General features: G+C 46.0%; 1 protein-coding gene across 2 annotated transcripts; it reads right to left on the bottom strand.

Annotated features, from left to right (window-relative positions):
- Positions 1-15,719, bottom strand: DUSP11 (dual specificity phosphatase 11). Of its 2 annotated transcripts, none has more exons than XM_077304929.1 (10): positions 15,511-15,683; positions 13,145-13,220; positions 12,432-12,563; positions 11,109-11,232; positions 10,467-10,527; positions 8,857-8,903; positions 5,453-5,528; positions 3,899-4,015; positions 2,758-2,802; positions 1-1,113 (listed from the first exon to the last, which is right to left on the bottom strand). In XM_077304929.1, exons 1-10 carry the CDS (start codon positions 15,543-15,545, stop codon positions 861-863), a joined length of 966 nt encoding a protein of 321 aa, XP_077161044.1. In that variant the 5' UTR covers positions 15,546-15,683; the 3' UTR covers positions 1-860. The 2 variants fall into 2 exon arrangements, with proteins under 2 accessions (XP_077161044.1, XP_077161045.1); XM_077304930.1 differs by having other exon boundaries at positions 4-1,116; positions 15,511-15,719.
- Positions 15,720-15,753: the final 34 nt, after the last annotated feature.

The following is a 15,753-nucleotide window of genomic DNA, read 5'->3' as shown; positions in this document are numbered from 1 at the left end:
ATAGATTACATTTTGGTTGTATTTAGATTCTTTATTAGCTGACTGCACATTCTAAAAGTCTCATTGATTTATTTCAGTGAAGTTTGGTTAGTGAAACTTCCCAAAGCTTCGGACCCATTTATTGCATCTTGCTGCTTTCAGAGCTGCTGTTTTTATAGCATCCAAAATATCTCAGTTTCCTTCCTGGTAAGACTGCCTAGACAGCTTTCCATTCCTGCTGCAATTACAACCAGGGATATTGCAGTGTTTGGAAGGAATTAGTCCACAGTGTCCCAGACAAGTAGATCGAGCTCAGTGATATGCAAAACAAAGCAATACATACAGGGAAGGAAGAATCACTGACAGGGTTTCTACTCAAATTGGCTCTTACATAAGGAAGAATTTCAGGACTGCAATGATAACAAATGAATCAGCTTATGTATCCTGGTTACAAAACAGAACTATTACTATGATATAGGGACAAAAATAATTTCTGGAGAACCAAACCAGCTCTCTGCTCAGGATGGGTCATGGCATCCTGCAGAAGATAATTTTTACTGAGCACAATTACATTTCAAGCAATAGTGTTTTCAGAAAGCTTGTGTGTCCCAAATATTTCTCTTGATGATCAGCCAGTGGTGGCAACTTAGTATTTCAGCAATCCTATCAAATGAATGTAAACAGATGCTTAGAAATCTTTCCCCTGCCCTTTCAAATCAACATTATGAGCAGTGATCTGTGGCTTTACAGCTGGCAGCCTCTGGAGGTCTCCTGGTAACCAAGCAATGATTTAATGCAGCCAGCAGGTTACCACTGGACAAATACCAGATCAGGTAACAGTAGTTTTTCCATCAGTGTCCTCCATGGCAGTTGCATTCCCATCAATAGAAGTTCTCATTGGACCATCTGTCTGCACTGTATCTTCCATGCTGGAGAGGATAGTGAGGGTTTTGCACTGGAAAAGAGGGACCACATTCTTGCAAATGGGGCTGGTAAGGTGAATCAAACCACTGGCTGTCAGGTCCTCTATTGTGATTCCATCTTTGCTGCATGGTGTGAGATGTAGGGGGGTACCAAGAACTGTAAACTGACTGACCGTCGCAACAGGTGTTGTGATTCTGATTCTGGGTAGATCTTCTAAAAGAGAAGCCACAAAGCTTTAGTGGAGACAGATCATGAAGGACATGGTAAAGAAGTTCAGACCACACTAAGTTCAGAAGGAGCCTCAAGGCTGTTTCCAAAACTTTTCTGCAGAGCACTTCTTAACAACACTGCAGGCCTTTGACGGGGGAAGAGGCTGCTAAGGTCGTTCTATCTGACAATAAATGAACAGTTTAACTCAGACCACCCTTGGCAGCACCAGATACAGATCCAAGCCCAGAAAGAAGCTGGCATCTACACTGGAAGGGCTATTCCTCAACAATTTGTTGTTTTTTGCTGTCAAGTCACAGCAGACTTACAGTGACTGGTAGGGTTCTCAAGGCAAGTGCTCTTCAGACATGGTTTGTCATTGCCTGCCTCTGCATCATAACCCTGGTATTCATTGGTGTTCTCATTTCCAAATACTAGCCCAGGACTGACCCTGCTTAGCTTCCAAGATCTGACAAGACTGAGCTAGCCTGGGCTAGCCAGGTCAGGGCCCCAGTAATTAGAGAAAGTAAAAAAGTAAAAATATTATTTGGCATTGCCTGCGGGTTGCCCTGGGGTACATTTTCTGACCTGCATGTGGGGAGGGGGGGAGAAAGGTGTCACTGAACATCAGTATCTTTACTCAGGCAAGAGGCAGAAGTTACAATCTGCAATTCTTTGTGTTGATAGAAAAGCTACTGCATTACACTCTGGATATATTCCAGTCATCTCAGACAGAACTTTGCCTGGCTGAGTGTATTTGACATGCCTAGGTTCTGCTACCCAGCCATGAAATCCAGTATCTGGCACAAAATTTTGCATCTTTCAAGAAGTGTTAGCCCATCAATAGAAGTTCTGACTGGATTGTCTCGTCTGTTGGAGAGAATAGTGAGGTTTTTGCACTGGAAAAGAGGGTCCATACGAAGGAAAATAAAAGTTTCAAGCTTGTCCTCTACACATCACTCAATACCACAGAGTTCCAATCAATGTGGTCTTTCTTCCCTGCCTGCCACCAAGCACTGTGCAAAAGCCTTTTCTAGAAAAGCTTACTTCAAAAGTACAATTATGCAAATCAAACAGATATAATCAAATTTAATTTGTATGATTTCTACTACTGTATATACATGTAGCTTCCAGAGTGAAGTATCCTCCTTAAGAGAGACAAACTATATATGTATAACTCTATATAGTATCAGTAACATGTGTTCCCCCAACTATCTGCAGATAGTTGAATCCACAAATTGGGACCACATGAACACAAATTAATTCTTCAGCAATCTTGGAGGACTTCCCAGATTTGCAGGAAAAAAATCTGAGCTCTTAAAAAAAAACTATATGGGGGTGGGGGGAAGAGTAATGCCTCCAAAAGTTAAGTAGCGTTCATTGGCTGGACAGGGGAGCCATGCTGAGCTCAGCAGTAATGATGGTCATGTAGCCCTGTTGGGCTCAGTGGTAGCAGCCATGAACAGCAGAGCAACCCAAGTTGGGCTTTGTAGGAATCACAAAGCCTGAGAGCCCTACTGGGCTCAGCAGTGGCAGCTGTGCAGCCTGGCAAAGGCCCTACGTTGTGCTGGACATGGAATGAAGAGGGAGCTCACAAGTATTCCAGACCCAGACTTGTTACATGTAAGATGCCAGTAATTCTCTCACCTGTATAGGTTTTGTCTAACCCTTCCTCTTCTAGCAAGAATGTGCCTATAACAGAAAGAGCAAAAGGTTACTAGACTGCTGGCACTCAATTGTCATACACATGTCCCAAAGTGAGTAGAATTTTTTCTCCCTCACCCATCCTTATCCATCCATTATTCCTATTAATATTTGTGAAACAGGCCTGGGGGTGGAGAATGAACTGGCTGCCTGAGTTGGAATAGGGCCAATCAGGGTGCAGCCAGCAAAGACCTGCTTTGGCCCTGCACCTGCACCTCCCTTCCTGGACACTAGCCACTTTGTTGTCAGACGCTGCAGGAGCCAGCATGTGAGAGAGCCAAACCGCAAACCAGCCCTCAGTCCCTGCTACAAACAGCCCTGATTACCTCCTATGGCTCCTGCTGCGATGGAGAGGGAGAGAGAGCGATATCTGCATCTGCCGGTGTCCTAGTGCCCACTGCATTCCTGGTTGCAATGGGCTTTCTTGCTAGTAATACTATAATTCAGGGTACCCAATGAAGCACATAAGCAATAGATTCAGAATGGACAAAAGTAGTTTACTCAACCAGTAATTAATTGTAAAATTTGCTGCCAGTAGATATGCCTTGAGCATAGATGGCTTTAAAAGGGGACTAGATTAGCCACAACAACAAATGGCAACTTCTACATTGAGAGACCGTGAACTTATCTGTGCTAGAAAGCCACATCAGCAGAAAGCCTGTGCCCCATGTCCTGTTTGCTGGCTTATAAACAGGATTCTGGACTAGATGGATCATTAGTATTCTTAAATTATCTTAGCTTTTAAAATGCCAATGAGATTCCCAATTTCCCCCCAGCATCCTATAGTCTAGACCTAGCATTATCCCCAAAGGAGCAAAAGAGTGTTCCTCTTATTGGATCATCCCAGTGGTAGAGATTTGACAAATTTATTTCTAGTTCTGTTTCAGAAGGCAGTGGAGCTCCCAAGCAGCAGGACTGAGGTCTGACCTATTTTATATAAAAATGAGAAGGATGATCAACAGATGGGTCATTAGATCCACTAATGGCAAAGCATTAGGGCACCTGACATCATTGTGCTTCCTCTTGCTTTTATTATAATGAATATTGGGAAATAGAAGGGAGAGGGAAAAAAGAAATGTGAAACCTTTGTTCTTGCAATGCACACTGTTGCAAATTTGGTGGATTGTAGTCAGAATAGGGTGCATATCTGTATGGTTCTTTATTCATCCAGCCATATCCTGACACAGCTGCATGATGATTCCTTTAAAGAGAAACATTACTGGAGTTACATAGCTTTGATAAGAGGAAAGTGAACTAACTTCTATGCAGAAATTTCAGAAAGAAATGCAGAGATTACAACGTGTAGAGTTTTGTCACAGTTAATTAATTACAAACAGGATACATTTTGGAAGGCTCACTCAATCTTCTCTGTTGGGGCCTTGACATGGCTCATACAGATTAACCTCTGTATGTGGGGTGGGGTGGAGTTGTTTTTTAATCTAGCTGGAATGGATGAGGGCTGATAAAATGAAATTTAATCCCCAAAAGACAGAGGTACTACTGGTTTGTGGATATGTGTAGAAGGAAGGACTGACCTGTGAAATGGCTTAGCCTTTGTGCTTGATGGGGCTGCACTTCCTTAAAGGAGCAGGTCAATGCCAATTGAGCCAAAAAGCAAATTGGAGGCTGTTGGAGGCAGTGATTTTTATCCCTATGACCCACTGCAGTCAGTACTTTGGCTGCAGCCGAAGTATTGACTGGAGTGGACCATAGAGATCATTATCATTGCAGCCTTGTTCTACACAGGCTTCCAATTTGTTTCTTGGCTCAATTCAAGGCGTTGGCATTGACCTTTAAACCCTTGAAAAGCCAAGACTCAACACACTCCCATATGTACCAACTTGCTCATTCTGGCCTTACAAAGGAGCGTAGGAGTGCCTATGTGCCTTTAACATTCTAGTAGAAGGCTCATGCTTCATAGCTAGGAGAGAACTTTCCACCAGGTCAGAATGAACAGTGTCCCAAGAAGTGACATTTGGCTAACTTTTTTAGATCACCTACAAGGACTGGTTCAGGACTAGAGGACCCTGCAGAATTTCTGGTTCTGTCTTTCTCTGTCAGACAAATCAAAAGGGACTGTTCACACTGATGTAAAAAGGACATTATCTAGAACAGGCTTTCTCAATCAGGGTTTCGTGATGGCCCTGGTAAGGTTTCCTGAATGAGTGGAAGTTAAATACTTTTAATATATTTTTTTTAAATCTGTTAAACATTTATTGGGTGATATAGCCCCATATGGTCAGATCGACCCACCCGCTCCCTCCCAAAATGGCCAATGATATGGGCCTGTAGAGGGTGGAAAGGGGAGGGGCCCGGGTAGGGATGTTCACAGCTATGCTCCCCTATCATATTCTGCATGATTGTGCCACTTCTGGGGTTTCTCTGAAATATATTTCAGGGGTTTCTCAACACTAAAAAAGTTGAGAAAGGCTGATCTAGAGATTCCCATCCCATGGACCACAGAGCTTTGGATACAATACTCTTTTGGACCTTTGTTGGTAGTACTTCTCTAATTCTCTAATTAGATATCTTGCCTATGTTATTAGCAGAAACTAGTGGCAGATATGAAAGTAAAATCACTTTCTCCCTTTAATTACAACAAAACTTAACTAATAAAGCTGCAGTGAAAACAGCATACCTGTGGCCAGGTCCTCTTTTAAGAGCATCAATGTAGTTCTTCCTCTCTATAGAATGTCCTCTGCATTTATTGAATACTAGAAGAAAAACAAGCTTCAAAATTGTTCCCAAAAGCACTATTCCAACTGTTCCCAATTATTTATTTATTTATTTATTTATTTAGATTTATATACCGCCCTCCCCGAAGGCTCAGGGCGGTTTACATTAAAACTAATCAACGATACATAAAACAGTCTTCGTTAAAATATACAGTAAATAATAACAGTGGTTGTAACCATATAACAGAATAATATAACAGTATAACAGTATAATAAAATAATATAACGATGGAACGGTGCAATACCACAACAGGTCCAGAGCGCTCTGGTGGAGTTCTGGGAGGAAGGGGGGAGAGGGGGGGAGGGGGGGGAGCGGGGGCCCTTCATTCGCTGTTGGTTGTGCCTGGTCTCAACCAAATGCCTGGCGGAGGAGCTCCTTTTTGCAGGCCCTGCGGAACTGTTTAAGCTCCGTCAGGGCCCTGATCTCCTCCGGGAGCTCATTCCACCAGGTGGGGGCCAGTACAGAGAATGCTCTGGCCCTGGTCGAGACCAGGCGGACTTCTTTAGGGCCAGGGACCATTAGCCGGTTGGTGGCGGTGGAGCGCAGAGCTCTTTTAGGGGCATAGGCAGGGAGGCGGTCCCTCAGGTACACTGGGCCCTGACCGTGAATGGCCTTGAAGGTAATTACCAGAACCTTTAGTCTGATCCGGAATTCAACTGGCAACCACTGCAGTTGGTGGAGAATGGGCCGGATGTGGGACCTCCACGGTGTTGCTGTGAGGATCCTGGCCGCTGCGTTTTGGACCAGCTGTAGTTTCCGGGTCAAGGCTAAGGGCAGGCCTGCGTAGAGCGAGTTACAGAAGTCCAGTCTAGAGGTGACCGTCGCATGGATCACTGTGGCTAGGTGTTCCGGGGCCAGGTAGGGCGCTAGTAGTTTGGCTTGGCGGAGATGGTAAAATGCCAGCCGCGCTACCTTTGTGATCTGGGCTTCCATTGTAAGGGAAGTATCCAGAATCACGCCTAGGTTCCTGGCGGAGTGAGCCGTAGAGAGCTGTACTCCATCCAGGGCAGGCAGGCACGCTTCCTCGCATGGGCCCTTCCTACCCAGCCACAGGACCTCCGTCTTTGAAGGATTGAGCTTCAGACGACTCTGCTTCAGCCATCTCGTCACTGCTTCCAGGCAGCTGGCTAATGCTTCTGGGGGGGAGTCAGGGCGGCCATCCATCAGGAGGAAGAGCTGGGTGTCATCGGCATATTGATGACAACCCAGCCCAAACCTCCGTACCAGTTGTGCGAGAGGGCGCATAAAGATATTGAATAGGATAGGAGAGAGGACCGCTCCTTGTGGGACTCCACAAGTAAGTTGACGACGGTCTGATGTTTTGTCTCCAATTGCAACCCTCTGTCCACGATCCCGGAGGAAGGAGATCAGCCATTGGAGGGCTGTCTCTCGTATTCCGGCATCGGTGAGGCGGCGAGCTAGAAGCTCATGATCGACTGTGTCGAACGCTGCTGAGAGGTCTAGTAATATCAGCAGTGCCGACCCGCCTCGGTCCAACTGGCGACGGAGGTCATCCGTCAGGGCGACTAGCGCTGTCTCTACCCCATGGCCAGGCCGGAAGCCTGACTGGGATGGGTCTAGGACCGAAGCTTCTTCCAGGTACTCTGTTAGTTGGTTTGCGACAGCCCTTTCAATCATCTTCCCCAGAAACGCTAAATGCGAGACGGGTCGATAGTTGTTGGGCTCTCGCGGGTCTAAGGATGTTTTTTTCAGCAGTGGGCGTACCACAGCCTCTTTCAGTCCCTCCGGGAATTCTCCCGTTGTGAGAGATAGATTGATTATCTCCCGGAGGGGGCCCTTTATCCTTATGTCCGCTGTTCTTAGGAGCCAGGATGGGCAAGGGTCTAGTGGGCATGTGGTTGGCCTCGCTGTTGCTAGTATCCTGTCCACTTCGGTCAGCGTGAGTCGTCTGAAGTTACTCAAGGTATTCTCCAAAGACGGCCAAGGGGCCTCTAGTTCACTTTCTGTATCTAAGGTTGGAGGGAGGTCATGGCGGAGTGTCGAGATTTTATCCGCAAAATGACTCGCAAATGCCTCACAGCTGATATCCAATTTGCTACTGTTTTGTTGCCCTTCAGCCAGGGCAGTAAGAGACCGAACTACCTTAAACAATTGAGCCGGGCGTGAGTCTGCGGATGCGATGGTAGCCGAGTAAAAATTGCGTTTCACTGACTTCACCGCCATCTCATAGGCCTTCATCTGCATTCTATAAGATGTTCTCGAGGCTTCGTCACGAGTCTTCCTCCAAACTCGCTCTAGCCGTCTCAGTTCCCGTTTCTTGTTGCGAAGCTCCTCGGTGTACCAGGGGGCCCGCTTGAGACGGGGCCGGAGAGGGCGTCGGGGGGCTATCTCATCAATGGCAGTCAGCAGTCTGTCATGCCAGTCGCTGACCAGGCCATTGAGAGAAGTGCCAGGAGGCATTGGCTCCCGCAGAGCATTCAGGAATCCAATTGGATCCATAAGTCTCCGCGGGCGAGCTAAAATTTGCTCGGCGCCCAACTGAGGTGGGAGTGGTAGCCATAGCCGAGCCTTCAGGGCATAGTGGTCTGACCATGGCACGGCAGTTGCCGTGACCAGATCCACATTCAGACCTACGCCGAAAATAAGATCCAGGGTGTGACCTGCTTGGTGGGTGGGGCCAACAACAAACTGCGAGAGCCCTAGTGTCGCCATGGTTGACACTAGGTCCTGCCCAGTTCTAGAAGACGGCAGCTCAGCATGGACGTTAAAGTCCCCCAGGACTAATAGACTGGGAAACTGTAGCGTCCAGGCCGCCACCGCCTCTAGCAGGGCAGGCAGGGCATCTGGTGGTGCATTGGGCGCGCCTTGAAGTTAATATGCTTGAAGTAGCAGAATACCTACATTTGCAAATACCATAGATCACCATAGATTTAGTTGCTCAAAACCCTCTCTAAAATGCTGCTTCTGGGGGGAAATATAGCATGAGGGGTGTCAGAGGTTTGTAACAAGAGGGAACCACCAAAAATCCCTCATTTGCAGAAATGTACCATAGGAAAAAAGCATCAGATATTATTTGCAGTAAAAAAAAAAGTCTGAGGCAAGACTGGGGACATTTCCCTCTGCTTGATCCTGCAAGCATCTCCCTATTTAAATTACTACTATACATATTCTAGATGTGCTGCACAAGCATTTTCACAGTGACAGAAACTGTGGATACTTTGGTTCTAGTATCACAAAATTATGTTGCTATAGTTTCCATCCTGAAACTAAGGGTAAGTTTTTGAAAAACAGAAATTAAATGCCCCAGTCCCACTGAGCAACTGAAAATAAAGGTGCAAAACGTACGTTCTATTGCCATGTTTGGGTCCATTCCTTCAACATCAATTAGATACCTTAACACAATAGCAGGAAAGCATTAATGAAAGTGGAGAACAGCACTACAATATTTGTAGAAAGCTTTAAGTACACAGGAGACAGAAAAATTTGGCATATAATAGAACTTATATTGCAACTCAGGATCCCCAACCTCTCTGATACTGCAGCCACCTCTGGAATTTTGAGAGAAGGTAGTTAATGCCGCCCCAAAATAGCTGCTTTGTATAAGAATTGTAGGCAACTGAACACATAGAACTGACTCATTCAGAGTTCTGCCACTGCTCTATCTAGTATTATCTATCCATTGGATGAACTCATAGCTCAGTTACAAGAAGGAAAGCAGGCCTGGAAAAGGACTAGGTGAGCTTCTACTCCTGAACTCTCATCAACCTTCATGCAACAGCCCAGCTCTCTGGACTCCAAGAATAAAACTGAGTTCCCTCTTTGTGTGCCTTGCAGAAAAAGCTCATGGCAACAGTCAGTTGAGAATGTAGGAGGAAAGGAACTGTGCACTGGCTAAGGAAAGCCTGGGTGCTTAGCATTCTCTAGTGGCTGGAAAATGCATATAAATGAAGGCAGACAATACCCTGTTTTACAATGGCCCCACCCACTTTCTGAAAAGCTTGACGGGTACCAGGGGAAGTACTGGCAGACAACCTATCAGGGAACCCCGTTGTAAACAGTTAGACAAAAGCAGGCTAAATTGCACTAAAATGAAATAATAGCTTAACAGCCTGACTCTGTTCATGTTTAGATGGGAACTTCAGTAAATGTTCCTGAGATTGCCACCAAGTTAGGTTAGTTTCATCCTGAACACTGTATAGCATTTTAACAAATGAAAGAAAACAATGTTGCTTAAAACCATTCTAAAGCTTCAGAAAAAGCCTCAGTGCTCTGGCCTCAAGGAAACTGAGAAACTGACTGGAACAGTCCTCTGAGTGGCCCAAAAGCTTCTGAGAGGTGGATTTTTATCATGGCACCAATCTTTAGATTTTCTCATGGAATCAGGCTTTAGAACAAAGTGCAGAACCCTGCCTTTCATGATGAATGATACTTTAATTCTTTGCCCCTTAGCAATTGTAAGTTAAAGAAGTCTGGTTTCAGGTTTAACTCAACATGTTTCTGTGCCCCTGCTTCCCTGAAGGGGAAAAGAAGATTGTGTGGCAGATGCGGACAACCTTAGATCATGCTAAAACCTAGTTTTGGGTAGCAAACAGAGCAGTGCTTGCAAACAGCACAATATAAGTGGAAGTGCCAAACAGAGGCTTTTGTTCTTTCCACTCTTTGTCTGCAACACAAGTGGTCCCTGGTAGCACAGTACATTCTTGCATTAAGCACTTTGGCTGCTTGGAAGACACACTGTACAAGCAAAAGTGTGTAGCACCCAAGGAACACATGTCCTACAACAGAAGACTGTCTCCACAACAGATGAAGAGAGTGCAAGCAGACAGAAGGGCTAGGATCCTGACATCTGACTTTACATTCAGCAAGAATTTGTGTGACAGGAATTCAATTACTTTAACATCTACAAAGCCCACCTCCACCTCAGATCATCAACATTTGTTTCTCAGGCAACCTACCTGCAAATAAGGTAACCAGTTCGATTCAAGCCATGTGTACAGTGAACACCAATCAGTTTGTCTAGAGGAGAGAGAATTCACTTTTGTTTGCTGGGCTGCACAGAATTTTATTTATTTGTCATTTTTTGTTATGCAAGTGAGATGATGCTCTTAGAGCACTGCTTATGGCTAAGAATTAGTTCATGTATAAACCGCTATAAAGCTGACATCAGCACCCAGGAGAATAAACACCCTGTGCTTCAGCCTTCCAACCTCACTTTATATACTATATATAAAGACTTCTCAAAAAAGTAAAAACTTACTGTTCAGTATTATTCCAAGGAACAGTTTAGCTCTCATTGTAAAAATGGTTGGTATGCACCAAGAAGAGAACAGTTACCTTTTTCTTCCCCCATTCCTTCCCTCTTCTCTCTCCCCACCTCTATGTCAAGCTTTAGATTGAAAGCTCCTTCAGAAAACAGCTCTGTTTATGCCCTGCAGGAGAACAGTACAGTACAAACAGCTAATAGAAACCCACTGAGCAAAAATTAGGAAAAACTAGTAAATTAAAATCACACTTGCTATGCATTACTGAGACTGTGGTAATGACAGCTCTGTTGGCAGAGGAAAGGTCAACACCAAATCACATTAGATAATTCTCACCATTATGTTGGTTCTCCGTCAAGAACTGCTTCACAGCATTTTTGAATTTAAAAACTGTCTCACTGTCTGGTACTTCATGTCCAACTGTAAAAATCTTACAGTGCTGCAGTCTACCTGGTAGCTCCTATAAGAATGAACAAAGCTTTCTTAATGTATAATGGTTGTAATAAACATGAAAACAAGTTGCTACCACCTACCCTTTTAAGTGATGTTTATTCTCATGCTTTGACACAAATGAAATCATAACAAATTGTACTATTTACCCCAGATATCTCTTTACCAACAAGCCTGCCAGTTTCCGAGGCAGCTGTGGGATTCAGTTATCTTACTAAGCTTAGGCCCAACAAGCACTACTAGCATTCCTCTCTAACCAGAGCATCTAAATGGGGACTGGAAAATGGTCAGAATTCTGGTAAACAAGTTCTGTAAGGCAGTGGTCCCCAACCCCCGGTCCGAGGACCAGTCCCGGTCCATGGATCAGTTGGTACCGGGCTGCGGCTCCTCCTCGTCCTCCTCCCCGGCTGCTGCCGGCTCACCTTTGGTGCTCACCAGCAGCCGCCATGGCTGGGGCTCCCCCTCGACGTGGCATTGCACAGCTGTTGCTAGCAGCGCCTCCCAGCGGGCGGCAGAAAGTCAGGGGCACCAGCAGGAAAGCTAGTGGAGCAGGGGCTCAGGCGGTGGCAACATCCCTCAGCAAAAGACTACCCCCCTCGCCCTGGGCCTCAGTAAAATTGTCAAACGTCGACTGGTCCCCGGTGATAAAAAGGTTGGGGACCACTGCTATAAGAAGAGACTGAATTAAGTGGTTATAAATAACTTAAAGAAGACGAGGGTGGAAAGAGAACTGAATGATGTGAAGGGTTGTCACAGTGAAAGCAGCAAGGATTTGCTCTCTGCTACTCTAGAAGGTAAAAACAGAGATGACCTGTCAGAAGGTAAGGCTGAATCAAATGGGGTTACGTTACAAGAGCACAGTTTTCAACTGAACATGAGCAGAAACTTGTTAACAATTAAGGCAGTTTTACAACAGAACCAGCTCCTACCCTCACTGGAAGATTTCAAGTGGAAATTAGATAGGTATCCATCAGGAACATTATTGCTTTGGATTTCTAGTACTAAGGAGGGGGGTAGACCATGTGGTCCGTAAGGCCTTTTCCAACTCCGTAATTTCACTCTAACAAAATATACGTATTCAAAGCTTTCTCTGCACCCCTAAGCAATAGAGATTATTTTCCTCTAAACAAGAAGCAAGACTGTAATTTTAACAAGCATTTCCTTATGAATAACCCCACAAATCTTTTAAGGCATGCATTATAAACTTACCACTGGATCATAATAGCGAGTGGTGTACGTTAAATCAATGATCAAGCCAAGTTCTTCCTTCTGCTCAGTTACTTGATTAACAAGGTCTAATGGAGAAAACCGCTCATTTGGGGCAAGTCTCCATTCAAAACTCTGAAAAAGTAGGATTAAAGATAACCTAGAAAAGGTAGCTAAATAAAGTCTAAACACTTTATAACATACTGAATGCAAAGAACAACTATACTTCTATAGCTTTGTATTGTAAGAAGAGACAGGAGCATTGTTGGCCCTCAAAAATAATAAATGTTTATTTTAGCCCAAACTGTCAGGCACTAAAGCTTTCTGGATCATATAGGATCGGGTCCATGAACGCTTTCATCAGAAGTGTGAATAAAAGTCATTAAGGCCCAAGTCTAACACAATTTCCTCTCTGGAAATTATAACAGCATACTGAGCTCTCTGTTTCTTCAGCTAAAGTAACTCAAAGCCATACAATGTTACTGTCTCCGGATAGCTTGAGGGTCAGCCATTAGGTCTAGAGGCCCACTTTTGATCATGCTGGCCAATGACTCATCCAGTCCAACACAATGTAATACACATTGGCCAAAAAACATATGAAACAAAGGTCCACCAGTGAGGCCAAAACTCCAAAAGCCCTCCCATTGTTGCTCCCAGGCACCGAAAACCCTGCCCCTGTCATACTGTTCCATTTATACATGAAACACCATACCTACCTCTTTAAGAGGAACTTTAAAAGCAATAAAGCGTGTTCCAGGTATTCTTTTTCCAAGAGGCTGGTAGTCAGTCCATCTAGAAGAGAGATCTCAGTTACTTTACAACGGCTTCCATATTGAAAGAATTGCATTGTGTGTGCATATCTAGATCTATAAAGCTGGAAAAAATGAAAGCAAAGTTCCTCAGACATTCAGGTGCGTCGCCATGTTGGTCTGAAGCAGCAGGACAAAATTCTAGTCTACTGGCATCTTTAAGGCTAACAAGTTGTATTCAAGATATAAGTCTTTGTAGATACAGAAGCCTTTACTGGCATAATGAGCGATACAAGTAAGGAAATACAAAGTATTGCAGCATTTTTAGGCAAGGCTTTTAGAATTAATTCCTTGTTTTTAATAAAACTGCGTACCCTTGTTTGATTTTTAATTTTATTACTTTGTATTTCCTTACTTGTATTGCCTATTATGCCAAAGGCTTCTGTATCTATAATCCTTTGTGTCTAACAAACTGTGCATGCACACAAAAGCTTATACCTTGAATAAAGCTTTGTTGGGCTTAAAGGTGTCACTAGACTCAAAGTTTCTTCAGCATGCATTGAATCAATAGGACTTACCCCTATATAATCAGGGTTACTTGCAAAGATGAAGAAATAATTAGATAAGAGGAGCTAAAACAGTTCTGCAGGGCATGCAAAAGGGAGCTCTTCCACCAGGCATTTGGTTGAGACAGAGCAACCAGCAACATCTACAGGGCCCCTGCTCCCTTCCTTCTAAAAAATCCACCCATGTGTTCTGCTCTGGACTGGTTTGTATTGTTATAGTTTGCACCTATGTTACAGTTTAATGTTCATATTATTTATGTTGTATGAAAATGGTCATGAAAACTAAGTTCTATGTATCGTTTCTACGTTTTATGTGAACCGCCCTGAGCCTCAGGGGAGGACGGTATATAAATATAAATAAATAAAATAAATGTCAGTGCATGAAGAGTACAGCTATGGCCAAACGAGAGGCTGTGAACAAGGTTTTCCACACAGCAATTCTCCCATGTTAAAGACGCATCCCTTGCCAACCACTGCAGAAAACCATGCACAATCATTTAGATATAGAAAACAGAAAGATACATCCAAGCACAATGGGCTACGCCAATTGTGCTGAGGTGGAAATCCAAAGTAGACGCATATATTCAATATCTCATGCAGTACAGCAGTGGTCCCCAAACCTGTGGTCTGCGGCCCGCTGCCAGGCCGCGAAGGCCAGTGCGCCGGGCCGCGGTTCCCTCTCCCCGCCCCCCCCGCAGTAAAAAGCTTCTTACTGCGGGAGGGAGGGAGAGGGAATCAGGGCCACGCATGTGATGCGCAGTCGAAATCGTACATGCGCGGCACTTTCGCACATGTGCGATTTCGGCTGTGCATCGCACATGCGCACTGCGCGGGCGGGGCAGTTGCCCAGCCAGTCCCCAGCCAGAAAAAGGTTGGGGACCACTGCAGTACAGGATACTTGTAAAATTCACTAACTCATTCACGAATGGATTCCTGACCAAAAAAAAAACCTTTGTTGTTGTTGCTAGGTGTGAACTTGTCCGACCCATTGCGACCCCATGGACCAGTGGTCCCCAACCCCCGGTCCATGGATCAGTCGGTACCGGGCCATGGCTCCTCCTTGTCCTCCTCCCCAGCTGCCGCCTCGGGGGCTGCCCTGCCACTCTTCCACCGGCTCACTTTGGTGTTCTCTAGCGACCGCCATGGCTGGGGCTCCCCCTCGGCCTGGTACTGCGCAGCTGCTGCTGGCAGCGCCCCCCAGCGGGTGGTGGGAAGTCAGGGAAAGGAAGCGGAGCAGGAGCTCAGGCAGCGGCCATGTCCCTTGGCAAAAGACTCCCCCCCCCCCCCACGCCCGGGGCTCAGTAAAATTGTCAAGCGTTGACCGGTCCCCGGTGATAAAAAGGTTGGGGACCACTGCCATGGACAATGATCCTCCAGGCCTTCCTGTTCTCTACCAGGGAGTGCCTTCTTTTTTGCCTTGCCACATGAGCATCAGTGTTTGTATACATCCCAAAGATGTCTGTGCCGGAGACCCGGAAACCGTGCGCCACACCTCCAGATCGTCCCTTCGAGGGTTTTTTAAGGCCAGGCGCTTCAGCGGGCCCATGAGCCCTCGTCCCTTTCACGAATGACCTCATGGCTCCGGCATCTCCTCCCTCCTCGTCATCCCCTTTTCCAGACCGGAGGCCGGCCCGAGACACAAAATGTCCACGACTCCGACGCGACCGGCTTCAGCACCAGGCAGACCGGAGGCGGACTCCGAAAGGACGGCTGGCCCCACCTCACGGTTGCCCCCTCCCACCCCCCCGAAGAGCGCCTCTCCCTCACCTGTCCGGAATGCTGGACTTCTTCCCCTTGCTCATGGCTCCGCTGCCCAGGTTGCCCGCCGGCCGCTTCCGGCTCTCCCGTGGGCGCCACCTCCCCCCAGCGGCATCACATCCTTCAAGGCCGGCTTGGTGAAAACGCTCGCCAGCGCCCCCTACAGCCCAGTAGGAGAAGCACAGGCCAGTCCGTGGCTCGCCCGGGCGGCTGCTTTCAATCCGGGCTGCGCAGCCTTCGAACTGCCCTGAA

Source organism: Paroedura picta, chromosome 12, assembly GCF_049243985.1.
Source record: "Paroedura picta isolate Pp20150507F chromosome 12, Ppicta_v3.0, whole genome shotgun sequence".
Lineage (NCBI taxonomy): Eukaryota > Metazoa > Chordata > Lepidosauria > Squamata > Gekkonidae > Paroedura > Paroedura picta.
This window is presented reverse-complemented; position numbering and strand designations above follow the sequence as displayed.